This window comes from Stegostoma tigrinum, chromosome 15 (assembly GCF_030684315.1).
Source record: "Stegostoma tigrinum isolate sSteTig4 chromosome 15, sSteTig4.hap1, whole genome shotgun sequence".
Lineage (NCBI taxonomy): Eukaryota > Metazoa > Chordata > Chondrichthyes > Orectolobiformes > Stegostomatidae > Stegostoma > Stegostoma tigrinum.
Genome location: NC_081368.1, coordinates 49,624,868 through 49,648,263, shown reverse-complemented (window position 1 = coordinate 49,648,263; position 23,396 = coordinate 49,624,868). Strand labels below are relative to the sequence as shown.

Here is a 23,396-nt window from a genome sequence, read left to right as displayed (position 1 = left end):
TCAATGTTATCACAGCAGGAAATTCCACAGGCTCACTGCTGTCTGTGTGAAGAAATTTCTCATCCCAATTCTAAATGGCCCATCCCTTGCTTGGTTTTGTAGTCTATGCCTCCATTAATGAAGCCCAGGATCCTGTATGCCTTATTAACTACTTTTTCTTCCAGTTCTGCTGCCTTCAACAATTTATGTACACATATTAACAGGTTTGTCTACTCTAACACCTTTGTGAGCTCACACTGTGTTTGATCAAAATTAATAGATAGTCTCATTTTCATTTTTGCTAACATTTAATAATTAAATATCTTTCTATTTACTGAATCTTAATACTGTAAAAGTCAACTAGACAGTGAATGACAACATTCTGGCAGTACGTTACCAGACTTAATTAGAAATCAGAATTACATAATTATCTATTTATGGATTGATACTAACAAAACAAAACAAAAAAAAGTCAGTCAATAAATTTCTGATGGTCTTGTACATTATGATGTGTGGTTTGTGACAATAGTGATTACTGCACTTATTGCATCCCTGACCACATATAAATAGCTAATTATGTTGCTTAAATACCACACACAGTCTGCGTCTATTGTGTTTCAAAATTACATTCACATCCGAGAATTAAATAACTGATACCATTACTAGCAGTTTACCAAAAAAAGTTGAAAGCCAGACCATCATCCAATGTAAAATTATAGTATGTTATTTAATTCACATTTGTGCCATTCTGTATTCTTCAGATTTAACATTTGCCCGAGAGTAGATTTAAGGACCTCACTGTGTTTGTTATATCCTCTTTCCAAATCCTCATGGTTAATAGTGATACAGCCAGAATCAAGGTCTGATGCAGTACTTTGGCAATCTTTAAAAGTAAGGTATAACCAAAGGGTTTGTATTCACTGACAATTGTATATCTGTAAGCTTTTTTTCTCTTCTTCTTTCAAAAACCCTGAACAACAAACAGATATTTTTGCATATGTCTTACAGCACTTGTGCATTTCTTCAATTACATGCTGGCATCTGCTTTCTTGATAATGGTGAGCTGCAAAGAACACACAAAAAATGAGAAATCAGTCAAAGGCCACTCGTGTTCATCCAGTTCAGCTTTCATACAGGACCATCTGCCACTGACCAAAGCTGGTCCTTTTTGGCAGCACAGAATGGAAAGCAATAACCACTTTCCTCTAGGATTTAATTTTTCAAGTATCATTAATGAACTGAACTATGTGATGGAGGTGAAAAGTGTTCTCTTAGTCCATTCTTATGAAATTACTGACTTCAGATTTTAGAAGTGCAAGTGGCCAGTCTCAACATTATGTAACAGGCTACTGCCATAGTGGGGAGTTGAGTGGGTGGGGGAGGTAAAGAGACAGAGAAAGAACTGGCTAAAATATGCAGGGAAAATTTCAGGTAAAACCCTACACAACATAATATTCAGTTATTCACATTAGCAATTCCAAATATTCACAGTAGCAACTTCTCTTTTTCAAAAACTAAAAATTATATTGTGAAGTATAAAAGAACTTTATGCTATTTATCTTTTGGAAGCTGAGTCAGCTTCAGATTTTTGCTGATAAAGACAAGGCACAAAAACTCCAGTTCAGAGTTGCTATATTAATATCTGGAATTGGCAGGTTAACTTATGCAGAAGGGTTGGACAAGCTGAACTTGTATTTGCTTTTTAGATATTGAAGGTGTCAAAGTGTATGAAGAGAAAGTAGGAACAGGCAATGAGATAAAGGATTGGCCATGAACATACTGAATAACTGTTAACCTGTTCCTGTTCCTTGTTTCTATGTATTGTATTATAATTATAAAATATCAAATACTGTGTGAAGCTGTTTAATAACAGTAGCAATCAAGTTGCATTACTTTAGTGTCTCAATAAAATTTAACTAATTCAGAATAGATAATAAAGGGCAAATAATGAGTGTCAGAGATTTCAAATTAAGAACAGTTGAAGGAAAATGTAAACTTAAATTTCACCTTGTAAGCACTTCTGTATTTCACAGGCCTGTTTCTGACAAGGGTCCTTAGTTGACATAGCAATGTTCCTGAAAAAGAAATGAATATATTGGCTTTTCTGTTTGCAGTTTTACATGGAATGGAACTCTGGCATCAAAGCAGTGGGATATTTTTAAAAACCTATGTGCAGCTAATTTAAATATTTTAACAACTGACAGAAAAGGGAACATACAGAAATTTATGCTAGGCAGCAAAAACAGAATTAATAATTACAGCCATACATTTTCATTGTCAGCAAACTAGGGATAAACTTGTTTTATTTAGGGAACTTGTCTAAGTTTTTGAAGACATTCTAAATTCAAAATTGGTACCCCAATTTTACTTCTTAAAATACTTTAATGTCTTGTGCCGATAAAGACATTAATTTTTCAAATGTTGAAAAGAAATCAGAGACAGAAATATTAAATCCCAACTTCTGATCCTTTCCCTGTTTACCATTAGTTTTGAATGCGGCATAAAGTTTCAACTCTGTTCTGAATTCAGATTCCTAGAACAAGCACTTTGAAATCTATGATAGGCCTAATGCCTCAATGTTTGGTCAATCCCTTCCATCGATGAAATTCTACTCCCAAATATTTGTTTTAAAGATAACCATTTTGGTGTCTCTTAGATGTTACAGATTACAGGTCAGCAATAATCAAGATTAATGTTTTGTTCTATTTTATTTGTACAAAGCTTCCTTAAAGCTCAAGGTACAGACTTAATTCGGCTTTTTCAGGAACCTAATCAAATTGGTGTGGACTAAGTATAATAAAAATAGCCACGCGGATGTATTTTCTCACAAAAATGACCAGCCTGTCCTCAAACCTTTACCTGTCCTGAAAAGGAGAGCCGGTGTCACCTCCTAAACTGCTCGGGTTCAGCTGCCAACGAACTGATGAAAATTAAATATTGACATTGTCAGCGTTGCGCTGTTACAATCGATACCCACGTTGCGAGTTCCCTCTGCCCGAAATTTTAAAACTGCTTTTATCACTCGTAATTTTATTTTCTCTCTCTCTGCCACTGCCACAATTTTAACTCGGAGAATTTTCCGGAACCTAGTTGCGACGCGTGCGCTTGTCGCCCGGCGCCGGTTGTTGTCCCTGTTTTTGTCGGGAAGGGGAGAGGATCCGGTTCGGTTAAATCGGGTTTTAGGTTTCACTCCCGACCGTTGAGCGGACATGGCGGTGTGTGGGGTTCATCTGGACTCGGATGCGTTCCTCGTCTGTTTAAATCACGCCTTGTCCACGGAAAAGGAGGAAGTGATGGGACTGTGTATCGGAGAGGTACCCGCTCGAACCTTCCCTTAGCAACCGGGCCGGAGACCGTCACCCTGACAACACCCCCCCCCCATCTCAGCAACGGGGCTGGGCACTGTTACCCCCGGCAACCAGGCCTCATAACCCTCCCGGCCAGTCCAGTCCGTGATGAGGAAGCCTCAGCTTGTCCCCTCTGAATGGGAATTGGTGCATTGCCTCAGGAATCAGGTTTGGGGCTGTCATTCCAGAGATTGCTCCATTCTGTCACCAGCACAGGTTCAGCTGGTACTGCCTGCTGTTCTACTGGAACCTATCACTTTCCACAGAAAAGAGTTGAGTCCACGCCAACACTCTAAAGAGCACCCGACCCTGACCCACCACTTGTCCTATCCCTGCATTTCCCACCCTAAACACTATGGGTAATTTAGCGTGGCCAATCCACCTCACCAGCGCATCTTTGGACTGTAGGTAGAAACCAGGGTATCCAAAGGAAACCCCATGCAGAATATGGGGAGAACGTGCAAACTCCACACAGACAATTACCCGAGGCTGGAATTGAACCCAGGTCTCTGGTGCTGTGAGACGAAATGCTAACCACTGAGACCTGTACTTCCGTAGGGTGATGCTCTTTACAGGCTGATGGAGCACAACAAACGTCCCTTGCTGTGCTGAGGCATTGAGAGAGTTGATCTAATGAATCCTGAGTTAATTGTTCTCTCAACAAAACATACCTCAACTCAATATAAATCCATTCTGTGTGGAATTGTTACTTCAGTTTCAATAGGGTGCCCCAGCAAGAAAATGGAATCATCTTATTTCTTTCAGAAAATGTTGGTATACGGTGTATGTGTTATCTGCATGTGCTAAGTGTAAGTTGTTTAGGAAGACCAAATATCATTGGACCTATACTTCCCCAAGTCTCCTCTACTTGGATTTTGCCTGCATCATCTTATGGAGTAATTCACAGAGTTGCTACACTGCAAGAGGACTATTTGACTCATTGAGACAGTGCTGAGTCTCTATTGGAGCAATTTGATGAGCTCCACATCCCATCTTCTTTTCATGGTTCTGCCTTAACTTTAGAATTGTACCCCTCCTTTCATATTGTCTCTTTATCTTCATCCTACCACACTGAATCACTTCAGACTTCTTTGTATTAAATTTCATTGTTTGCCTGTTCCGTCAACCTGCCTGTTTTGTCCTGTTGAAATTCTGCTGTATACTTTTCACAAATCCTCGTTTTCAAGTTTTGTATCATCAACAAATTTTGAAATCACTGACACTGACTCCTGGAGAACTTGACCGCTAAACCCTTCTCCAGTTTGAGAATCATCTATTACCCACTACTGTTTGTTTCCAGTCAGTCTGCATCCATGTTGTTACTGTCCCTTTTACTCTATGAGCTAATTAATGACATCACATCATTAATGACTTATCAGAAATAATGTACAAATTAAATAGGCTACCCAACTCCAAAGGTGTAATCCAAAGTAACCACTGAAAAATTCAGAAGAAGCTTCTTAATCTGCCACAAGGCGTGTTGATACAAATAGCATCGATCTTCAGCATTTTAGTTCCAGGAAATGGATTTGAGTCACCATTATGTCAACAACAGGTCAAGGTGCTTTTTCCCCCATTTCTAACTGAACTCCACAAATAAATAACTCAACCCAGAAACTATTAGTTAGGCCCTCATTGGTCATAATTAACAGAAGGGAGAACAAGCGCAGTCACCTAACTGTTCATCTGTCTGCTTCTTGAATCATCTGGAGTAAATCAGCTTTTCCTTAGCTATTTGCAATTCTGTACTTGTGTGGATACTTTCATGTTTTGAAAGCATTCAGATATTTCACAAGAAAATGCAGAGTTGACTGTGAAAGCTGTGTCTTTTAAAGATGTGAAATGGATTATCAGTTGTCTGTTGCAGTCCAACGGTAAATGAGCTCTGCTGTCAATAGCAAAAACAGTTTTAGGATTAGGGTTGGATGGAGGTTGTTGGAAGAAAATTAATGCTTTTACTTGCACTTTATGTTGTATTAACAATTCAATTCATATTTAGGCCCCAAGGCAGATGCCCATCTGTTTTTAAAAAGAAAACTGATTGTTAGTCAAAACACAATGGTTTCTGGAGACACACCAAAATGTCCTCCATTTGATAATGTTTCTGTAACGTCTTGTTTTGTTTTAGTAAGGTGAAGCGTGTTATCAACAGAGAAACTGGACATTTTCTATCTTGTTATTCAGTGTCAGCGATTTGTGACAGTAACATGTTTCTCTATCCTGGAATTAATTGATCTCTAGGCAGATTGTGTTGTATTGCCTCACTGATATTTCTATTTCCATATTGGTCTCCGTTTCAGCATTACTGGGCAAGGACACTTTGTTGAAGCTTTTCATCTTGTACTCATCAGGGCATTTCACAAGAAGTGTCAAAGTAAAGGGAAATTAACCGTTATATTGTATAAGTGGAGGTGATATTTGGTTGGCAAATTGCCTCTGGTAGCAGCGCTGCCATGGAGAGGGTCTCAATTAATGACTAAACTTAACTATCAAGCTTTGTTTAAATTTTAAACGAGGAAGGTTGACGCTGATTAATTAAGGCATTGCCGTTAGAAATAAACCAGAGAATGAAATTACCCGTATTGTTGATTTGATCCTTACAGTTCATTGCGTCCACAAATTTATGGCCTCATAAGGACTCTCAAGTCATATCCCTTTATGCCGTAGCTTTATGCAATTTCCTTGTGTGTCTTCATGAACTCTAATGTGGTGCAGTTGTGTAGTTACTGAAGTTAACTGTCGGCCATCATTAACAGTAGCCTGTCTAGAGGAGTTATCAAAGTCTTCTTGACAACTAATCAGAAATATCCTCAAATGCAATGTAAATATTGTCCTGATGGATGCGAGATGAAAAGCTTCAACAATGAAAATACTCAAGTTTTGTACTGCCAAACAATTATGCTTAGTTTGATGAAAACCACACCTTTAAGGCCCATTAAAGCCAGCAAAAAGAGATATTAATTTGTTCTGCCCAGTTGGATGTGAGCGTAGAGAACCCCAGCAGTGTGGGAGCAGGCCAGTCGTCCCACCAGGCCTCCGAAGATCATCCCACACAGACCTGCCCCCCTACCCTATCAACCTGCAATTCCCAAGGGTAATCCAAATAACCTGCACATCTTTGGACTGTGGGAGGAAACCCTTGTATGCAAGGAGTGAAAGTGTAAACTCCACACAGACAGTCCTCAAGGGTAGAATCAAACCCAGGTCCCTGGTGCTGTGAGGCAGCAGTGCTGACCACTTAGCCACCGTTCTGCCAGGTTCCAGAAATAAAAATTAATGCCCGAATCCAGTCTGCCACCAGTTTATTTTGACAAGGTAGGAAGTAAATGAAGTCAATTAACCTCTCATATTTTTCTTAGGTTGACACAAGCAGGATTGTTCATATCCATTCTGTCATCATTCTCCGCCGCTCAGATAAGCGCAAAGATCGAGTGGAAATTTCTCCAGAGCAACTTTCTGCAGCATCTACTGAAGCTGAGATATCCTTTCAACTGAGATTATTATCAAGATAGGTTGAGGAATTCACATATTGTCATCTTATTGTTAGCAAGCAGCTGCAGCATTAGCTACTTGAAAAGTTGTCAGATAATTGTTTTCATATTTTATCAGGATTGAGGCATCCATGTATGGGAAAGGAAAGTGGATAGTAAGTGGAGTGTAAAGTTTCCTCCCTCATCAGCTTGTGATGTCGACTCACATAACAGCATGTGTTACTCTACCTGGCCATGTACAAAGCAGACAACAATTTCCACACAAAAAATCCATGACTTCTGCACAAATTCAATGCTGTAATGTCAAAAGTTCCTTATGATCTGAATTTGCTCTTTCTTGTAGGTTGACGGATCCACAAGTACATTGTCTCTCATTTGCATTTCATACAGTACATTTTCATTAGTTTATTACTCAACTCCAATACTGTTGTGACAATGCAGTGACTTGATTTTGATGTTGACTCCTGTTGTTGAATTTGTATTTTTCCTTGTGTCTGTTCTGCTGGCTTTCAGAAAATCAGAATCAAAAGCCTTGACGGGGAAAATTGTCTTTAAATATCTCAGCATTGGAGTAGCAGTGCAGTGCTGACTGTAGTTGCTCAAAACACGTTATTAAAAAATTGCCAAAGTCCCAGATGGGCTACTCATTAGACAGAGAAAGCCGGTGATGAGCTTAATCAGAGGGTCACCATGACCCAGGCAGGACCTTCATGGCAATCTCAGCTGGCATAGGTATTGAACCCACACTGTTGCACCACTGTGCATTGCAATTTAGCCATCCAGCCATCTGAGTTAACCTACCCTCTAATGTATTATCATTCTGGTGAACTTAGAAACATAGAAGATAGGAAACAGGAGGAGGCCATTCGGCCCTTTGAGCCTGTTCCACCATTCTTCACAATGATGGCAGCTCATCCAACTCGTAGCCTATTCCTGTTTTCTCCATATAACCTTTGATCCCATTCACCCTGAGTGCTATATCTAGGCGCCTCTTGAATATATTAAATGTTTTGACATCAGCTGCTCCCTGTGGTAATGAATTCCACAGGCTAACCACTCTTTGGGTGAAGAAATGTCTTCTCATCTCCATCTCAAATGGTCTACCCCGAATCCTTATACTGTGACCCCTGGTTCTGGACACACCCACCACCGGAATATTCTCCTTGCATCTCTGCTGTCCAGTCCTGTTAGAATTTTATAGGTCTCTATGAGATCCCCCATATTTGTCTGAACTCCAGCGAAAACAATCCCAACCTCATCAATCTCTCCTCATACATCAGACCTGCCATTCCCAGAAACAGCCTGGTAAACCTTCACTGCACTCCCTCAAAAGCAAGAGCATCCTTCCTCAGAAAAGGAGACCAAAAAGTGCACACAATATTCTAAGTGTGGTCTCACCAATCCCAGTTTAACTGCAACAACACATCCCTGCTCCTGTACTTGAAACCTGTCACGATGCCACCACACCATTTGCCTTCTTTACCACCTGCTGCACCTGCATGCTTACCTTCAGCAATTAATGCGCAAGGACACCCAGGTCCCATTGCACACTCCACCTTTCCAATTTACAGCCATTTAGGTATTAATGTGTCTTCTTGCTTTTGCTTTTGAAGTGAATATATATCCAAATTATACTGCATCTGCCATTGATTTGCCCAATCATCCAACCTGTCGAGATCATGCTGAAGGATCTCTGCATCCTCGTCACAGTTCACCCTTCCACTCAACTTAGTATCATCTACATTTTGTTCCCTCATCCAAATCGTTAATAATAATTGTGAACAGCTGGGGTCCCAGTCCCGATCCCTGTGGCACCCCACTAGTTACTGTCTGTTAATTTGTAAAAGACCCATTATTTCCTACTCTTTGTTTCCTCTCTGCCAACCAGTTTCTTACCCATCTCAATATACTTCCTCCAATCCCACGCACTTTAATCTTGCACATTAATCTTCTTTGTGGGATGTTGTCAAATGCTTTCTGAAAGTCCAAATATACTACATCGACTGGCTCCCCCTTGTCAACTGTACACCTTCATAGAATTCCAATAGATTTGTCAACCACGATTTCCCCTTTATGATTACATGCTGACTGTGTATGATCCTGCCACTACTTTCTAAACGCTCTACTATAAAATCCTTGGCAACAGATTCGAGAATTTTTGTCTACTACCGACGTTAGGCTCACCAGTTTATATTTCCCTATTTTCTCTCTACCTGCCTTTTTGAATATTGGGGTGACATTAGCCACCCTCCAATCTGCAGTGACTGTTCCAGAGTCTATCGAATCCTGGAAGATGACCACCAATGTATCCACAATTTCTAGAGTTACTTCCTTAAATCCTCTGTGATGTAGATTATCAGGCCCTGGGGATTTATTGGCCTTCAATCCCAACAATTTTCCCAGCACCATTTCTCTTCTGATATTGATCTCCCTCAGCTCTCCCCTTTTAGTAAATCTTACCTTCTCCAACAATTCTGTGGTATCTGATTTGTGTCTTCTTTTGTGAAGACAGAACCACAGTATGTATTGAGTTCCTCAGCCATTTCTTTGTGCCCTGTTACATATTCCCACATTTCTGTCTATAAGGGACCTACAGTTGTCTTTACCAATCTCTTCCACTTCACGTACCTATAGAAATTCTTAGCATCAGTTGTTATGTTCCCTGCAAGCTTGCTTTCGTACTGTATTTTCTCCTTAATCAATCCCTTGGACCTTCTTTGCTGACTTCTCAACTGCTCCCAATCCTCAGATTTATTAATTTTCTTAGCTAATCTGTATGCTCCTTCCTTGGATTGGATACTATCTCTAATTTTCTTTGTAAGCCATGGATTGGCCCGCTTACCCATTTTGCTTTTGTGACAGACAGGAATAAAAAGTTGTTGAAGTTCCCTTATGTGTTGCTTGAATGTTTGCCATTGCCTATCCAGTGTCATCCCTTTTAAGTAACTCTCCCCAATCTATCAAGGCCAACTCATCCCTCATATTCTCGTAGTTTCCTATATTAAGGTTTAACACCCTAGTCTCTGAGTCAACAACCTCACTCTGCATCTTGATAAAAAATTCTAACATGTTATGGTTGCTGTTCCCTAAGGGGTCTCACAGAGCTAGATTGGCAATGATTCCCTTCTCATTTCACAGCATCCAGCCTAAGATGGCCTGCTGTCTAGTTGGTTCCTCCACATATTGGTCAAGAAAACCATCTAGTATCCACTCCAAGAATTCCTCCTCTGTCGCATTGTGACTAATTTGATTTGTCCAATCTATGTGCAGATTAAAATCACCCATGATCACCGATATTCCCTTATCAAATGCATCTCTTATTTCCTGTTTAATGTCATTCTTGACATCACTGCAGTTTGGGGATCGATTCGTGATACACACTAATGTTTATTGCCCCTTGGTATTTCTCGACTCTACCCATTCAGACTCCATATTGTCAGAGCTAATTTCCTATTTTACTATTGTGTTAATTTCCTCTTTAACCAGTCATGCCACTGTGCCACCTTTTCCTTTTTGCCTGTCCTTCATAAATACTGAATACCCTGGGACATTCAGTTCCCATCCCTCATCACCCTGCAGCCATGTCTCCGTAATCCCAATGATATCTTACCTGTTTACATCTATCTGCGTGAACTGTTAAACAAACAGTGATATAAAGATAATATCACTGCGCTAGTAACCCATAGCCCCAGACTAACATACTGATTGAGGGAGAGGTGACAGCTTTGTGGTATTATCATTGGACTGTAAATCCAGAGATCCAGGTTCAAACCCCACCACAGAAGATGGTAGAATTTGAATTCAGTAAGAAAAAAGTCTGGAATTAAGAGCCTAATGATGATCACGAAACCGTTGTCAATTGTCAGGGAAAACCAAATGATCCACTAACATTGTCTAAGGAAAAAAATCTGCCATCCTTACTTCGTCTGGCCTACATGTGACTCCAGATCCACAGCAATGTGGTTGGTTCTCAACTGCTCTGTGGGCAATTAGGGATGGGCAATACATGCTGTCCACATCTCATGCCTGAATAAAAAAAAGTTACATGGGTTCGAATTCTACTACAGCAATGGTAAGATTTGAATTTAGTACAAATCTGGAATTAAAAAGCTAGCAAGTATATAAGTGTCATAACTACCCATTTAGTTTACTAATCCCTTTAGGGAGGGACAACTACCATGTTCACTTGGTCTGACTCCAGTGTCTCAGCCATGTGTTCAGCTCTTAACTGCCCTCTTGAAGACCCTAGCTGGCCACTTGGTACAAGAACAGTTAGGGGCACACAAGAAAAGCTGGTCCAGCCAATAATGCCCGCATCCCATGAACTAACTTTCTTTTTTAAAAAAACATTGTCTTTAGTAAATTTGCTTCACAAGGAGGAAATCAAATAAGAATATTTTCTATTTATATCCCACCTCATCCCTGTCCACTCTGCCACCCGAAATTCATGGTTCTAGATATGTACATTAAATTGTTAGCTCTATACATGAGCTTTTAAGTTAGATGCAAAATAACATTTGCTAGGAGGCAAAAAGCAAATTTCCTTCTTTCTCAAAAATGAAACTGGCAGATTTAAACATTTCTTTGTTCATTCAACTGAAAGGTACTTGGGTGAAATAGGAAAATGCTTTTTTAAACAATCATAATATACTTTCACAACATTATTTTTCTGTATTATTTAGATTAGGAGGAGTTCAAATGTTTTGGTGGTTTGATATCAGAGAATTCTGGTGAGGATTGCAATTTATTGACTTTGTGGGTTTGCAGTGTTCTGGGAAAAATGCATCACCTGCAGATTATGTACTAGAGATTTGAATTACATACAATCTTTGACGACTTGTACAGGTTAGCTGAAATGACGGGTCGCCCAATGAGAGTGGTAGGATGGTATCATTCTCACCCTCATATCACTGTATGGCCTTCACATGTAGGTAAGTACATGACTGAATTGGGTGAGCATCAAGTAATAGTGAAGTTAACCTGACTTATGTGAGCAGTTATGACTTTTCTCCTGTTTGTCCCTGATAGTCAAACATGAGGAAAGATCAGTGATGTGTAGCGAATGGCTTCTTCAACATGCAAGAGATTGTAAGAACTGCCGATGCTGGAGTCAGAGATAACACAGTGTGGATCTGGAGGAACACAGCAGGCCTGGCCAGAACTTCTGAAGAAGGGTTCTGACCCGAAACATCAACTTTCCTACTTCCCTGATACTGCCTGGCCTGCTGTGTTCATTCACCTCCACACTATGTTCAAGATGCCATCTCTTTTGACACTTTCCAGTGTGTTTTCAGGTCAGTTGACTGTCAAAGGCATCATTTCTGACCTCTGTTGTATTTTCACGTGTTGTCTATGGCAGCTACTGTTGTGATTGTAACGAGGTCAGTCAGGTGGGCCGTACAGAATCTGGAGCTGTTAACCTGGACGAATCAGGAAGCCCTGGCTGACTGCTAAGAACAGGAGTGTCAAGTATTCTTTTCACTCTGAGACCTGGCTCTGAGGGAGCTGGATCAATGTCAAGGACTCGCCATATGTAAATAAGGGCTGTCTTGGTGACAGGATACCGTGCTCTTAGCAGCTTGGATCTCTGTAGGAACTCTGGCTGGCATTTTTAACTTCTCCCCTTCCCCCTTGGTTTTGTGCTTTAGATTCCATTTGGAGCATTCTTGTTTATTTACTAGACTGGAAAAAGCAGCACAGAATCTGGAATATTGCCGTCAAAAGGCGTCAAGTTACTAAAGAGATATTTGAGTATTGTTATAGGGGAGCTATAAGCTCCACAAATTGATGGGCCTTTCACATTTCTATTTAATATTTTGGATGATTTGCACTTCCCCGTAAGCTGTCAGAGAGTTTTGTTTTCCATTTGTCTAGATTTTGTAATCTAGTATTTGCATGATATATGTCTATCTGTGACCTCCTGTTGTTTTGTTTAAATCTGCTTAAAAAAGAAAAAAAGATTTTTTACTGTTCACTGTGTGTGCAATAGATATTTCTACTTAAGGCTTTTCCAGTGATTTTCTATGGGAGGTATACCTACCTCCCTGTTATATTGGCTAATGGGATCTTGTGTTTTTGGACAAAATAAGAGTGCTCCTTGCTGTTAAAATTTGAATTATGTCCAAAAGTATCAATTTAGATCATCAATGTTAAGCTCTTTCCATTGGAAGAGTTTGGAGTCTGTTTTACTTTCCTTGCTAGTGCATTTAACATGAAGTAGTTTGTTCAAGAAGTAAAGCTTGATCAATGCCATTCTAAATCTGCATTATTTCTGTCAGATGTCCGTACACAGGCAATGTACCAGATGATGGATCAAGGCTTTGTAGGGTTGATCTTCTCCTGTTTCATTGAGGACAAAAACACCAAGGTCTGTACCATCTCTTTATTGTATTGTGTGTTCATTCCTTTGGTGGCATTTAGTAGTGGTTTACTGCTTCTTCTTGGTGTGATGAGAAAAAATCTCTAGGGTGATTTTCCCCTTTTAGCAGTTGTTAACAATTATGTGCAACTTTTATGGGACAGACCAAAATGATAACTCTGTCAATAATATCCTGTAATGGAAGTATATTACCATTCCTTCACTATCACTGAAATCACCAACCTAACAGCCCTCTCTGTGGTTGGCTTAAGAAGGTAAATCGCCAGCATATTGTCTAGGTAGATAGTAATGGTGAAAATACATACCTTGCCATGGTTATCCATGTACTTTGAATGAAGTTTTAAAAATCCAAACTAAAAAGACTACTATCTGCTGCAATTTTTCCAATTCCAGACAATGCTGCCTTTTTGCCATGATGACTGTAATTGCCAATTTGCTGTGACTTATCAGCAGTTTTGTGCTGTATGCATAGGTTGCTACCGCATCGAGCTCATTTTATTCTTGTCAGGAGGAAACGTCACATTTATCCCTTTAGTCTAGTTTAGGTTTAAATATCAGGTTTCAGTGCTTCATGACAGAGTTATTGCAATTTTAAGAAACAGCATACTTATTTGAATAGTTAATTATTATATTCCACCCAGATTTTGTAGTAGTTCCTATCATTAAAGCACAGTTTGAAGGGCTTGCTGGTTATATTAAGAGGTCATTAGAAAATTGGGAAACACCATTAAACAACTACATTTTGCCTTTTTACGTCTTTTCTTCAGACTGGCCGAGTTCTGTATACCTGTTTCCAGTCAATTCAGGCACAGAAAGGTTCTGAGTAAGTATAATGCAGTCTGTTATTCTTGTGAAAACAATATAAACTAAGAGTTTTTTTAATATGAGGTGATTAATTTTGCTATTATACAGAAATGGCAAATGGAAAGTTTGCAAAATTGTCCCATCCATGCATATGTCCTTGCATATATTTGAGTACTTTTCTCATAGTCTGGGAACTGACGGCAATCCTTCGCTGTCGTGGTTTGAATTTTGTATGAGTTAATTGGTTGGTGGAGACTCGTGCTCAAAATTAATAGATAATGGGTAGGCCTCTAATTCAATCTGGATTATTAAAACATCATAGCCTAAGCTTATCGTTTAGGAGGTCATCTGAATGTCATTAACATTTTGATAACTTTGTTTCAGGTATGAACGAATAGAAATCCCTATCCATGTCGTGCCTCATGAAACTATTGGTAAAGTGTGTCTGGAGTCTGCTGTGGAACTTCCAAAAATTCTTTGTCAAGAGGAGCAGGATGCCTATAGAAGAATTCACAGGTAAAGTAAGAAATGAGGTGTAATTTTGTGTTTGATGCATTAATTAAATAATGAATTGGTTGAAATAGTGAAGGTCCAATGAGACTTTGGTTTCAAACTATACCCAAGTCAGAAAGTCATGAACAAATACAAAAATTAATCAAAAATGCTAGTGAAATGCTGGTCTTTACACCTAGAGGATAGAGGAACAAGTGGATAAAAATCATGCTTCAATTTTTTGAAACTCTGGTTGGATGACATTTGGAGTACTCTGAGCGTTTCAGGGCATAAAACTTTAATATCCATACATAAAGGCCATGGAGGGACTGCAGCATAAACTTATTAGAATGATATCTGGATTGCAGAAGTTAAAAATCATGAGGAGATATTATACAAACTGTTTGTGTTTCCAGAATTTAGAAGGTTAAATGTTGATTTGATGGAACTTTGCAAGATATTAAGAGGACCAGATAGAGTAGGTTGAGAGTAACAAGTTCTGCTATTTGGAGAATGTTGAGCTGGGCATTTATCTTAAAACCAAACTTTTCAGGCATGAAATCAACAAATATTTCTTTGCGCAAAGGTTGATAGAAATTTGCTAAATGCTATTATGCAACTGCTGTTGATAGTGAATCAAGATAATTCTTCATTGCCCACAGGGGACCATAGACATCTCTCTATGTTGGAGAGACACAATTGATCATATAGCTCAAGGAAACTACTCTGCATCAAGAATTACCACAGCCCTCAAAGGGAATGAACCTGCACCATTGGTATTTAGCTAACTATGCCAACCAATCCTCACAAGCCAATTCCATATTAACTTTAAATCTGAAATTGATCAATTTTTGGTAACCAAAAACATTATATGATGTAAAGGTGTGCTGTTGTCAACGAAGTCATGGAATTTTGTTGCCACCATTTTCTCCTTTGAACACGTGATCATTGTAGATGAAAAACACTGAGGTCATAGCAGTAAAGGAATCTGCATTCCAATGCAAATTGAAGGTAATCAATTTATTCCTTCCCCATGTAAAATTGGTTTGCATCATGCTTTTGTTTGTCAAGTAGCTCTGCTGATTTGATTTTTTTTAATCTAAACATTCGTATTTAAAATTATTTGCTTTCCTTTTTACAGTACTGTACTTGACAGGCAGGTGGCACAATGCCAGAATATTAATACTTCTGCCTTTGGCACTGGCATCACTATCAAGAACTTAAAAACCATGCACTATATGAGTTAGATACAGTTATTTTATCCCAAGTGTGCCAAACCAAGACTTAAAGAGAATGATCTATGACATTTTTGCAAGCTATTCATTTGTATAAGCTACTTTAAACTGAAATTAGTCTGGAGTTGAATTCAAGTCTATGTCAGATTTTGCATTTGTTTGGCTGAACCTAAGTATTTTTTTTCTCAAGCTTCATGCTCACATATGGAGTTGAAATTGCCAAACCCAATTTATTTAAGACTTTTGAAGATCCTCAGACTGATTAAAATTTGAGTCCCTCTGAGAGGTGAAAGAGCAGCCAGCAGTTCTAGTTTTACATCCAATCTTTGCATTTCTCATGATGATCAATGTTGCAGCATTTTTGTTTTAAATGATGTACAAGCAGTTCTCCTATAGTTGCGTTCATGTGTGACCTCGCGCAATGGAAAATCACATTCCGGGAAATTGCTGTGACAATGGCTATACCTGTACAGCAGAAAGGTTATGTTATCCAAACACTCTTCATCAATTACATTACAGCTAATTCATGTTAATGAAATACATGTTATAGCATATATGTTGTGTTATACCTATAATCACAACCAGTATATTTTAAAGAAGTACTACATGGCTGTAACTAACTCATTGTTGTCCATGTTAACAAAGCATTTTTCATTATGAAATTCCTATGCTTTTCTCAGAATACTTTTATTGAAGCCATTATTTAGACACAGTTCTTGTTCTCATACAGTGGCATTTGACCTTAAGATATAGGAACAAAATTAGGCCACTCAGCCCTTGAGTCTGATTTGCCATTTGATAATGCCTGATATGTTTCTCACTGTCATTGTCCTGTCTTATTCTTGTAACCTTTGATCCCCTTACTAATCAAGAACCTATTTATCTCTGACTTGAATACAGTAATAATGCTGTAATGGACACGAGCACCAGCTTTGTTTATCGTCTTGATATATACAATTTTTAGCATTCCTCCACCCCAGAGGCTGAAAATTCAGTTAATTTACTGATACTTATTTAAATTCTCAACTTAAGTTTACTTTTTGTTCATTGGCATCGTTTTTATTCATTAATGGGATGTGGGTCTCACTGGCTGGCCAGCATTTATTGCTTAGCCCTTTGTGGGAGGCAGTGACATGACAATGTCACTGGGCTAACCGAGAATTCCAAGACGAACTTCCAGGGGACATTTGTTCGACGGCAGATGTTGAAATTTGAATTCAATAAATATTTGGGATAATAGAGCTGTTTAATGGTGACCATGTAACTACTGTTGATCGCCTTAAAACACGTTGGTTTCATTAATGTCCTTCATGGAATGAAATCTGCCATTGGTACCTCATCTGGCCTACATGTGACTCCAGACCCAAAGCAACAGTTCTTACCTGCCTTTTGAACTGTTAGGGATGGCCTATAACTACTACCTTATCTAGCAATACCTGCATCCCACGAACACATTTCAAAAAATGATATTAGTTGCTCCTTGGTTAGGTACTTTATTGAACCCTCTGCAGTCTATTTGGTGTAGGTACCAACACAAAGCTGTAGGGAGGGAGTTCCAGGATTTTGACCCAAATTTGAATGACAGGTATTTCTGCTATAGTCTGTGTTTCATCGATGTGAGTTGGCTATAATGTGATTGATGAATCATGGATGCTGTTTGGGTAATGCAAACTTTCGGCTGTACAGTATAGCGATTTTCTATAGCATGATGTTGCACCAGAATACAACTATCATGTTAAAAGAGAATTACCTGTTTTGGAAGGAGAATAACCATTGTCTAGTGCTTAAGTAGATTCATCTGTACTCTTCTCTATTCTTTGCGAGGATAAGATTTGTTAATCTAGTTCACATCTTGTTAACAATGAATGTTTGTATTCAACAGAAGGTTGAAATAAACATAATCTGTGACATTTTATCTTTGTTTCAGCCTTACACATCTGGATCCTATAACTAAGATTCACAATGGATCAGGTAGATGATGCCTCAATGTTTTAAAAGCCCTATTTGTAAGAAAATAGTATGTACGCTAAGTGACATACCAGAAGAGTAGAGTTGAATGGTTACATTTATGATCCTGATGAGTGCTGGTGAAACAGAGTTAAAGAACAAGATATAGAGAATTCTGTGCAAGACAAAGATACCTGTTTCATGAGTGAACTCCTTTTCCCACTCTTTATAAAAGGTTTTTGCAAGAAATATTAACTATGTGTTTCACCCGTGTAAAAGACATAGAATTACAGACAACAGCACAAAGTTGACATTTAACACTTAAACATTGGTGACCTTTTGAGTTTTGTATTGGTAGAGGTGGAAAATCTTTTTGTGTGGAATACAGAAATGAAGTTTTTCAATGGAAGAGAAAAATAATTAAAGGGAAAGAGATTTCAAAGATTCAAAATTTTCCAGGATATTGTCCTTCCGGGTTGAGTGCTTCACCATCCCAGAAATGCACATGCCAATAATGAGGTTGGCATAGGAAAATAAATTTTAAATTTTTTGTATACCACCTTGTTAAATTCTATTTTGTGAATTTTGTACAGCATTGGAAAAGGTACGCCTAGAAGTAACAAGCACATGGTTAGGGGTTTCAATGGCAGTTTGACCAGAGAGATGACAGAGGAGGAAATATTACCTGGAATGAAATGGGTGCTTTTTGTGATTGATGGGGAATGTGGAATGTGATAAGGTTCTGAAATTGTGTACCATAAGGTGCAAACTCTGTGTATTGTGAAATGTATGATCTTATTCCCCCGTCACAAACAAATTGATTCAGTAAATTTATTTGATTTTAAAGGGCAGCATTACCGAAGTTAGCTTTCTGTTAGTTTCAAACAGAAAGAAGGGTTGACAAACCTGTTTGGGAATTCTGAAATCTGGCTGACTTTCCTACTATCTGCTTTTGAACAATTTTTTCTGCATGCCTATTATGTAATAAATTGCAATAAGTGAATTAAAAGAGAATAATGGGAAAAGGGAGAGGTGTCTTATCCGAAAATGGAGCATTTATATCATACCCTAATATTCCCATTCAATGTTTACAATTATTTGTTCAAATTAAAAATAAATGATACAAAATGTGAACAAACTGATTGGCTCAACATTTGCCTAGATATAAGCAAACTGAGTAATTTCTGAATGTTTTTATAAGGACAGGCTAAGCTAGGGCTTCTCCAAATTACCATTTTGCTTTGAATTAGTCACATACGATTCGATGTTTATTTTTTGGATGCAACAATATTCATTTATGTAGAATATATCCAATGTGGTTTTAAAAAATTTAAAATATCTTGACTGACCAATATCTGCCTGTTCATTTTATTTCTCCAGTTTTCACAAAGAATCTGTGTAGCCAGATGTCATCCATTAGTGGTCCTTTGCTACAGTGGCTGGAGGACCGCCTTGATCAGAATAAACAGCATATCCTGGAACTTCAGCGGGAGAAGGAACAGCTCCTCCAAGAGCTAGCAGCCTTAAAGTGAAAGGAATCATAGGACCTATGGGAAGAGGGACAGAAAATTGCACTCCAGTTGTTCTTCTGTTACTGATGGACAAGGAAGCTATTGGATTGTAACAAAGATCTGTAACAAAGCTTTTGGGTCATGTTAAAGACCCCTCTTTTGTTGCTCTTCATTTTACTTGCTTATCAATCCACACTTATATCCTGACAAATGGAAATGGACACATTATAGCTTTGATCAGCTTTTGTGTCAAAGGGAGATTGTTCTTGTCCTTTTTGGATCCTGAAGCCCACATTTCAGGTGTCCTGTACTGGAATTTGTGGCTCCATTTACATGAAGTTGTTGGATAGATTAATTTTCTATTGATGTTTTATCTAATCATTGTTTCAGTTGCACAGTGTGATTATAGAAGTTACTTCAATTGATATTATTTCTTGAAACCAGGGAATTTGTTGACTATTGATAAATTTGTCAACAAAGTAATGGCTGCTTGTGTTTTTATTTGTGGCTTGCATATTGGATAGCCTTTAGCCAATAGATGTTCTGATTACTGTAAGTAATCGCCAGCTGTTGGAAAATTTAAGTGAATACTGGAAAATACCTTTCAACGCCACAAAATGTCAGCTAAATCTAAAGTGGTGAGACTGTTGATTTCTCACTGTGTTCCCTGTGAAAGTAAATAGTGAGTAGAGAAAAAATTCTCTGTTGACAATTTTCTTTTTGACTTCAGTAGATTTATGATGGTTTGACATCATTGCATCACCAACCTGCATTTTATTGACCAATTCAAAAGTTTGGACTGTTTCAATGGCATCTTTGATTGTATCATTAATTTACACAAGCAACATATCTGAATCTTCAGTAGGAGAAGGACCAGTTCTTCCAACGCCTCTAACCAAAGAGGAATGACAGGAGATGTGGAAAGAGGATCAAAAAATTGTGTGCAAACCAAACATTTTTTTTTAGAGATGAGAAGGGAAGCCATTAACCTGCAAAGATACCTAGATTGGCTGAATAAATGTGACAGCACTACTTTACAATCTGTTATCGCTTCCAGTACTTAAACAGTCTTGATTGTGTCTTTTAATTTCTTTGTATGGCACAACTATTTTCATTCAGTTCCATGTATTGGTATCTGAGATGAAAAGGAATATACACGTTATTCATATACATCTGGTCAACTGTTAGGCTATTACTGCCACAATACAATCTGTAATACAGTGCGATTCTCAACAGGATTTGAATACATTCTTTGTGGAATTAATTGATCCATATCCCACAATGACTGGTGTTCCACTTGTCAAATTGTAGTTTCCAAGCATAATAACATTTTTGACCTGGACACTAATGTTGTTCTAATTGCCCATTTGTGATTTCTGGTATAGTTTATTGACCTCTGCAGATAAACCAAAGCAGCCTGTTAGTTTTCAGCATAGATATGCACTGATGTGGGTAAGGTTTGAATTGGATGTTTATGTTCAACATGTAATTTGTAATTATACATAATTAAGAATAAAGCCTGATTTCTACTGATCTGAAATCAGATGTGAAAACACTTTGATAGATATTTTCCAGTTGTACATGTTTGTTGAACTCTAAAAAGACTTGACTAATGGATGTTTTAAAAACATCAAAATTTAATTTGTTGTTACTTGCCTTTACAGTTTATAACTGAGTCTTTGTAATTTCTCTCATATAAACATTTATGTACACTACACATCAGATTTATGTCACTCTTTTTTCATGTGCAGAAAGACTAATATGTAAAGAATTGAAAATGCCACCAGAAACACAACAGCAGTGTTTGAAGACTCCTGATGACTTTCCCACAAACTAAATCAGGCTGCTGGCCTGAATACTGATTGACCTTTTATTTTTCGACTTATTCCTCAGCCATATCTTCTTGTGCATGTCTGTAATTTGCTGGACAGTTTGGTGGTTGAGCTGGGAACCTTCAACCCATTTAAAAGGAACTTGGATCTCCACCTGTAGTGCTGTAACTTGCACATGTATGGACCAGGTGTTGGAACGTAGGATTAGAATGGGAAGTTGCCATGGACAAAGTGGGCTGAGTGCCTCTCTCTTTTGTATCATTTTAAGATTGAATAGAAACAAAACAAAACCCAATGCTATTTTACTATTCTCTTGTATCTTTCAAAAAAAAGAGCACTTTTGTCATAGGATTTCTAACATGATAAAGATGCAAATTACAAAATTTACAAATGGTTACATATTCTGTGCAATTATTGTTTTGTGCATAACCAGTATTCTTTGGGTGATATGTTGACATTGCCACACTTTCTTGCCTTGCCTATCTTGAGAAGTTGGAAATTTGATTTCTCAGGGCATCACTAGCTCTAATTTCTTAGTAGACAGCAGTCATACTAATGTTACTCTGCAAGTGTTCTGAATAATAACTCACAAAATGTTTGTGTTGCTGTATAATTGTCTCTCTCAATGCATTTTAAAACTATCTGTCCTCTGAATGTACTTAGCACTATCATATTTTGAAATGCAGATATATGTCACACTGTTGTTATAATTAGAAATTTGTTATATTTGCAGGATGTGCTATTAACTGTTATAATCCCCATCTGTTCTCGTTTTATCCCTGTCATGTACCAAGTGTTGCAAGAGAAAGAGGTTCAAGAAAAGTAATCCATCATCAAGGTGAGGCTAACTGACATTTTTAAACATGAAACTATCAAAACAAAGCAACATGTGAATCTTCTATATTTTACCAAAGTAATTCATTAGAAAAACCATGAACTATGTATAAGAAGTATACACCACCTTACATGTGTACACTGTTGTTTCAACTGTGATATACAAGAAAAAGCAAGAGCAAATGTACCTAAGTAAATTATCAAATCCCAAAGGTTTTCACCACCAGCCAATTACTTTTGAAGTGTAATCACTTTTATGATCAGAAAGATACTTTGGAATGTATTGGGGAGGAATTGTATATCAGAGTGCATAACAATTATTTTTTGAATAGTATGATAGGATTATGTTCACGATTCTCTGCAAGCAGAGGAACAGGCAGATGTCTAAATTTCAAAACATGTATAATTTATATTCTTTATTTCATAACCTCAGGATATCTCAAAGAGTTTTACTGTCAATATAAGCTAGGTATGTCACAGTTTATTGTACGGTGTAGATAAACATAACAAGCAATTTAACCATGGCAAGATGCCATGAACAGCAATTAAATAAATAACCAGGCAACCTATTCTAAATAATGTTGATTCAGGTATAAATGATGCATGATGCCAGAAGAGCTTCCTTGATATCTTCTTTTAAATAGTGCCACGAGGTCTCCAATGTTAAGGTGAGAGGGAGACTGGCTCTAAAAGACAGCAACCTTGTAGTTTCACTGAATAGGGCTGGATTTCAGCCGTGCTTTTCAACAATAATGGCTGAGCAACTGTCAGTATTTGCCATCATTACTCCTCTGAAACTGACAGCAACCTTTCAAGATTGCAGATGCATTGCTAAACCTGTAAGTCTAGAGATTCAATTCATTGTGAATGGTTCTACGCTAATCCTGAGAGTGGGCCACTGGAAGCAATTAGGTACCAGTGGACTGTCTTGAAAATCTACTCTTCAATTGCTTAGACTCCTGAATGTCCCAATTTTAGTAAAAAATTATATCTTTTAAATGTTTTTTAAAGGTTTATTTTTGAATTTACTTTAATCCCATCTCTATATCTAATCCATCATTTGTTTTTATTTTAATGTCTGTAAAAATTAAAAGTAGACGTTTAGTTATTATTAATTTACAGGCTTGCAGATTGCAGGTATACTTAGCTATTTATCTTAGTTTCTGACATTGCTGTTGTGTGATGCTTGGAGATTCCCTTGATATGATGCAAAATTCAAGCTAACCTTGGGCAAGAAAAGTCTGTGCCATGTAAATTTCTGGATTTTTCAGGGCAATTTTTTTCAGTGTCAGAAACCATTGCTGCATAACAAAAAAAGCCAAAGAACTGTGGATGCTCTAACTCAAAAACAAAAACAAATTGCTGGAAACACTCGGCAGATCTGGCAGCACCTGTGGATTGAAAGCAGAATTATTATTTTGGATTCAGTGATTCTTCTTCTTTGCTTCACTGTTGACTGCAAAATTCAAGCTCATTTGTTACTGAAATATCCTAAATCATCAACAACCATTCACAAAAACAGAGTCAAGATTAGACCCAAATTGT

At 37.9% G+C, this 23,396-nt stretch overlaps 3 protein-coding genes across 5 annotated transcripts in view; 2 read left to right on the top strand and 1 right to left on the bottom strand.

Moving 5' to 3' along the window:
• Window positions 1-687: 687 nt before the first annotated feature.
• cmc4 (C-x(9)-C motif containing 4 homolog (S. cerevisiae)) lies at window positions 688-3,286 on the bottom strand. 3 transcript variants are annotated; one of them, XM_048544522.2, is made up of 3 exons: window positions 2,839-3,286; window positions 1,987-2,054; window positions 688-1,042 (listed from the first exon to the last, which is right to left on the bottom strand). In XM_048544522.2, the coding sequence occupies exons 2-3, from the start codon at window positions 2,042-2,044 to the stop codon at window positions 897-899; spliced, it is 204 nt and encodes a 67-aa protein (XP_048400479.1). In that variant the 5' UTR covers window positions 2,045-2,054; window positions 2,839-3,286; the 3' UTR covers window positions 688-896. The 3 variants fall into 3 exon arrangements, with proteins under 3 accessions (XP_048400479.1, XP_048400480.1, XP_048400481.1); XM_048544523.1 differs by lacking the exon at window positions 2,839-3,286 and adding an exon at window positions 2,808-2,833; XM_048544524.2 differs by lacking the exon at window positions 2,839-3,286 and adding an exon at window positions 2,461-2,786.
• Window positions 3,090-20,740, top strand: brcc3 (BRCA1/BRCA2-containing complex, subunit 3). Its single transcript, XM_059651476.1, has 8 exons — window positions 3,090-3,293; window positions 6,686-6,806; window positions 11,662-11,748; window positions 13,096-13,184; window positions 13,964-14,019; window positions 14,385-14,516; window positions 17,655-17,698; window positions 19,055-20,740. The coding sequence occupies exons 1-8, from the start codon at window positions 3,189-3,191 to the stop codon at window positions 19,204-19,206; spliced, it is 786 nt and encodes a 261-aa protein (XP_059507459.1). The 5' UTR covers window positions 3,090-3,188; the 3' UTR covers window positions 19,207-20,740.
• Window positions 20,741-22,619: 1,879 nt separating this feature from the next.
• Window positions 22,620-23,396, top strand: part of LOC125458828 (amine oxidase [flavin-containing]-like) — a 76,771-nt gene continuing 75,994 nt past the window's right edge. The window contains exon 1 of the mRNA XM_048544538.2: window positions 22,620-22,690. The gene's annotated coding sequence lies outside the window, so the exon portion shown is untranslated. The remainder of the gene's footprint in view (window positions 22,691-23,396) is intronic.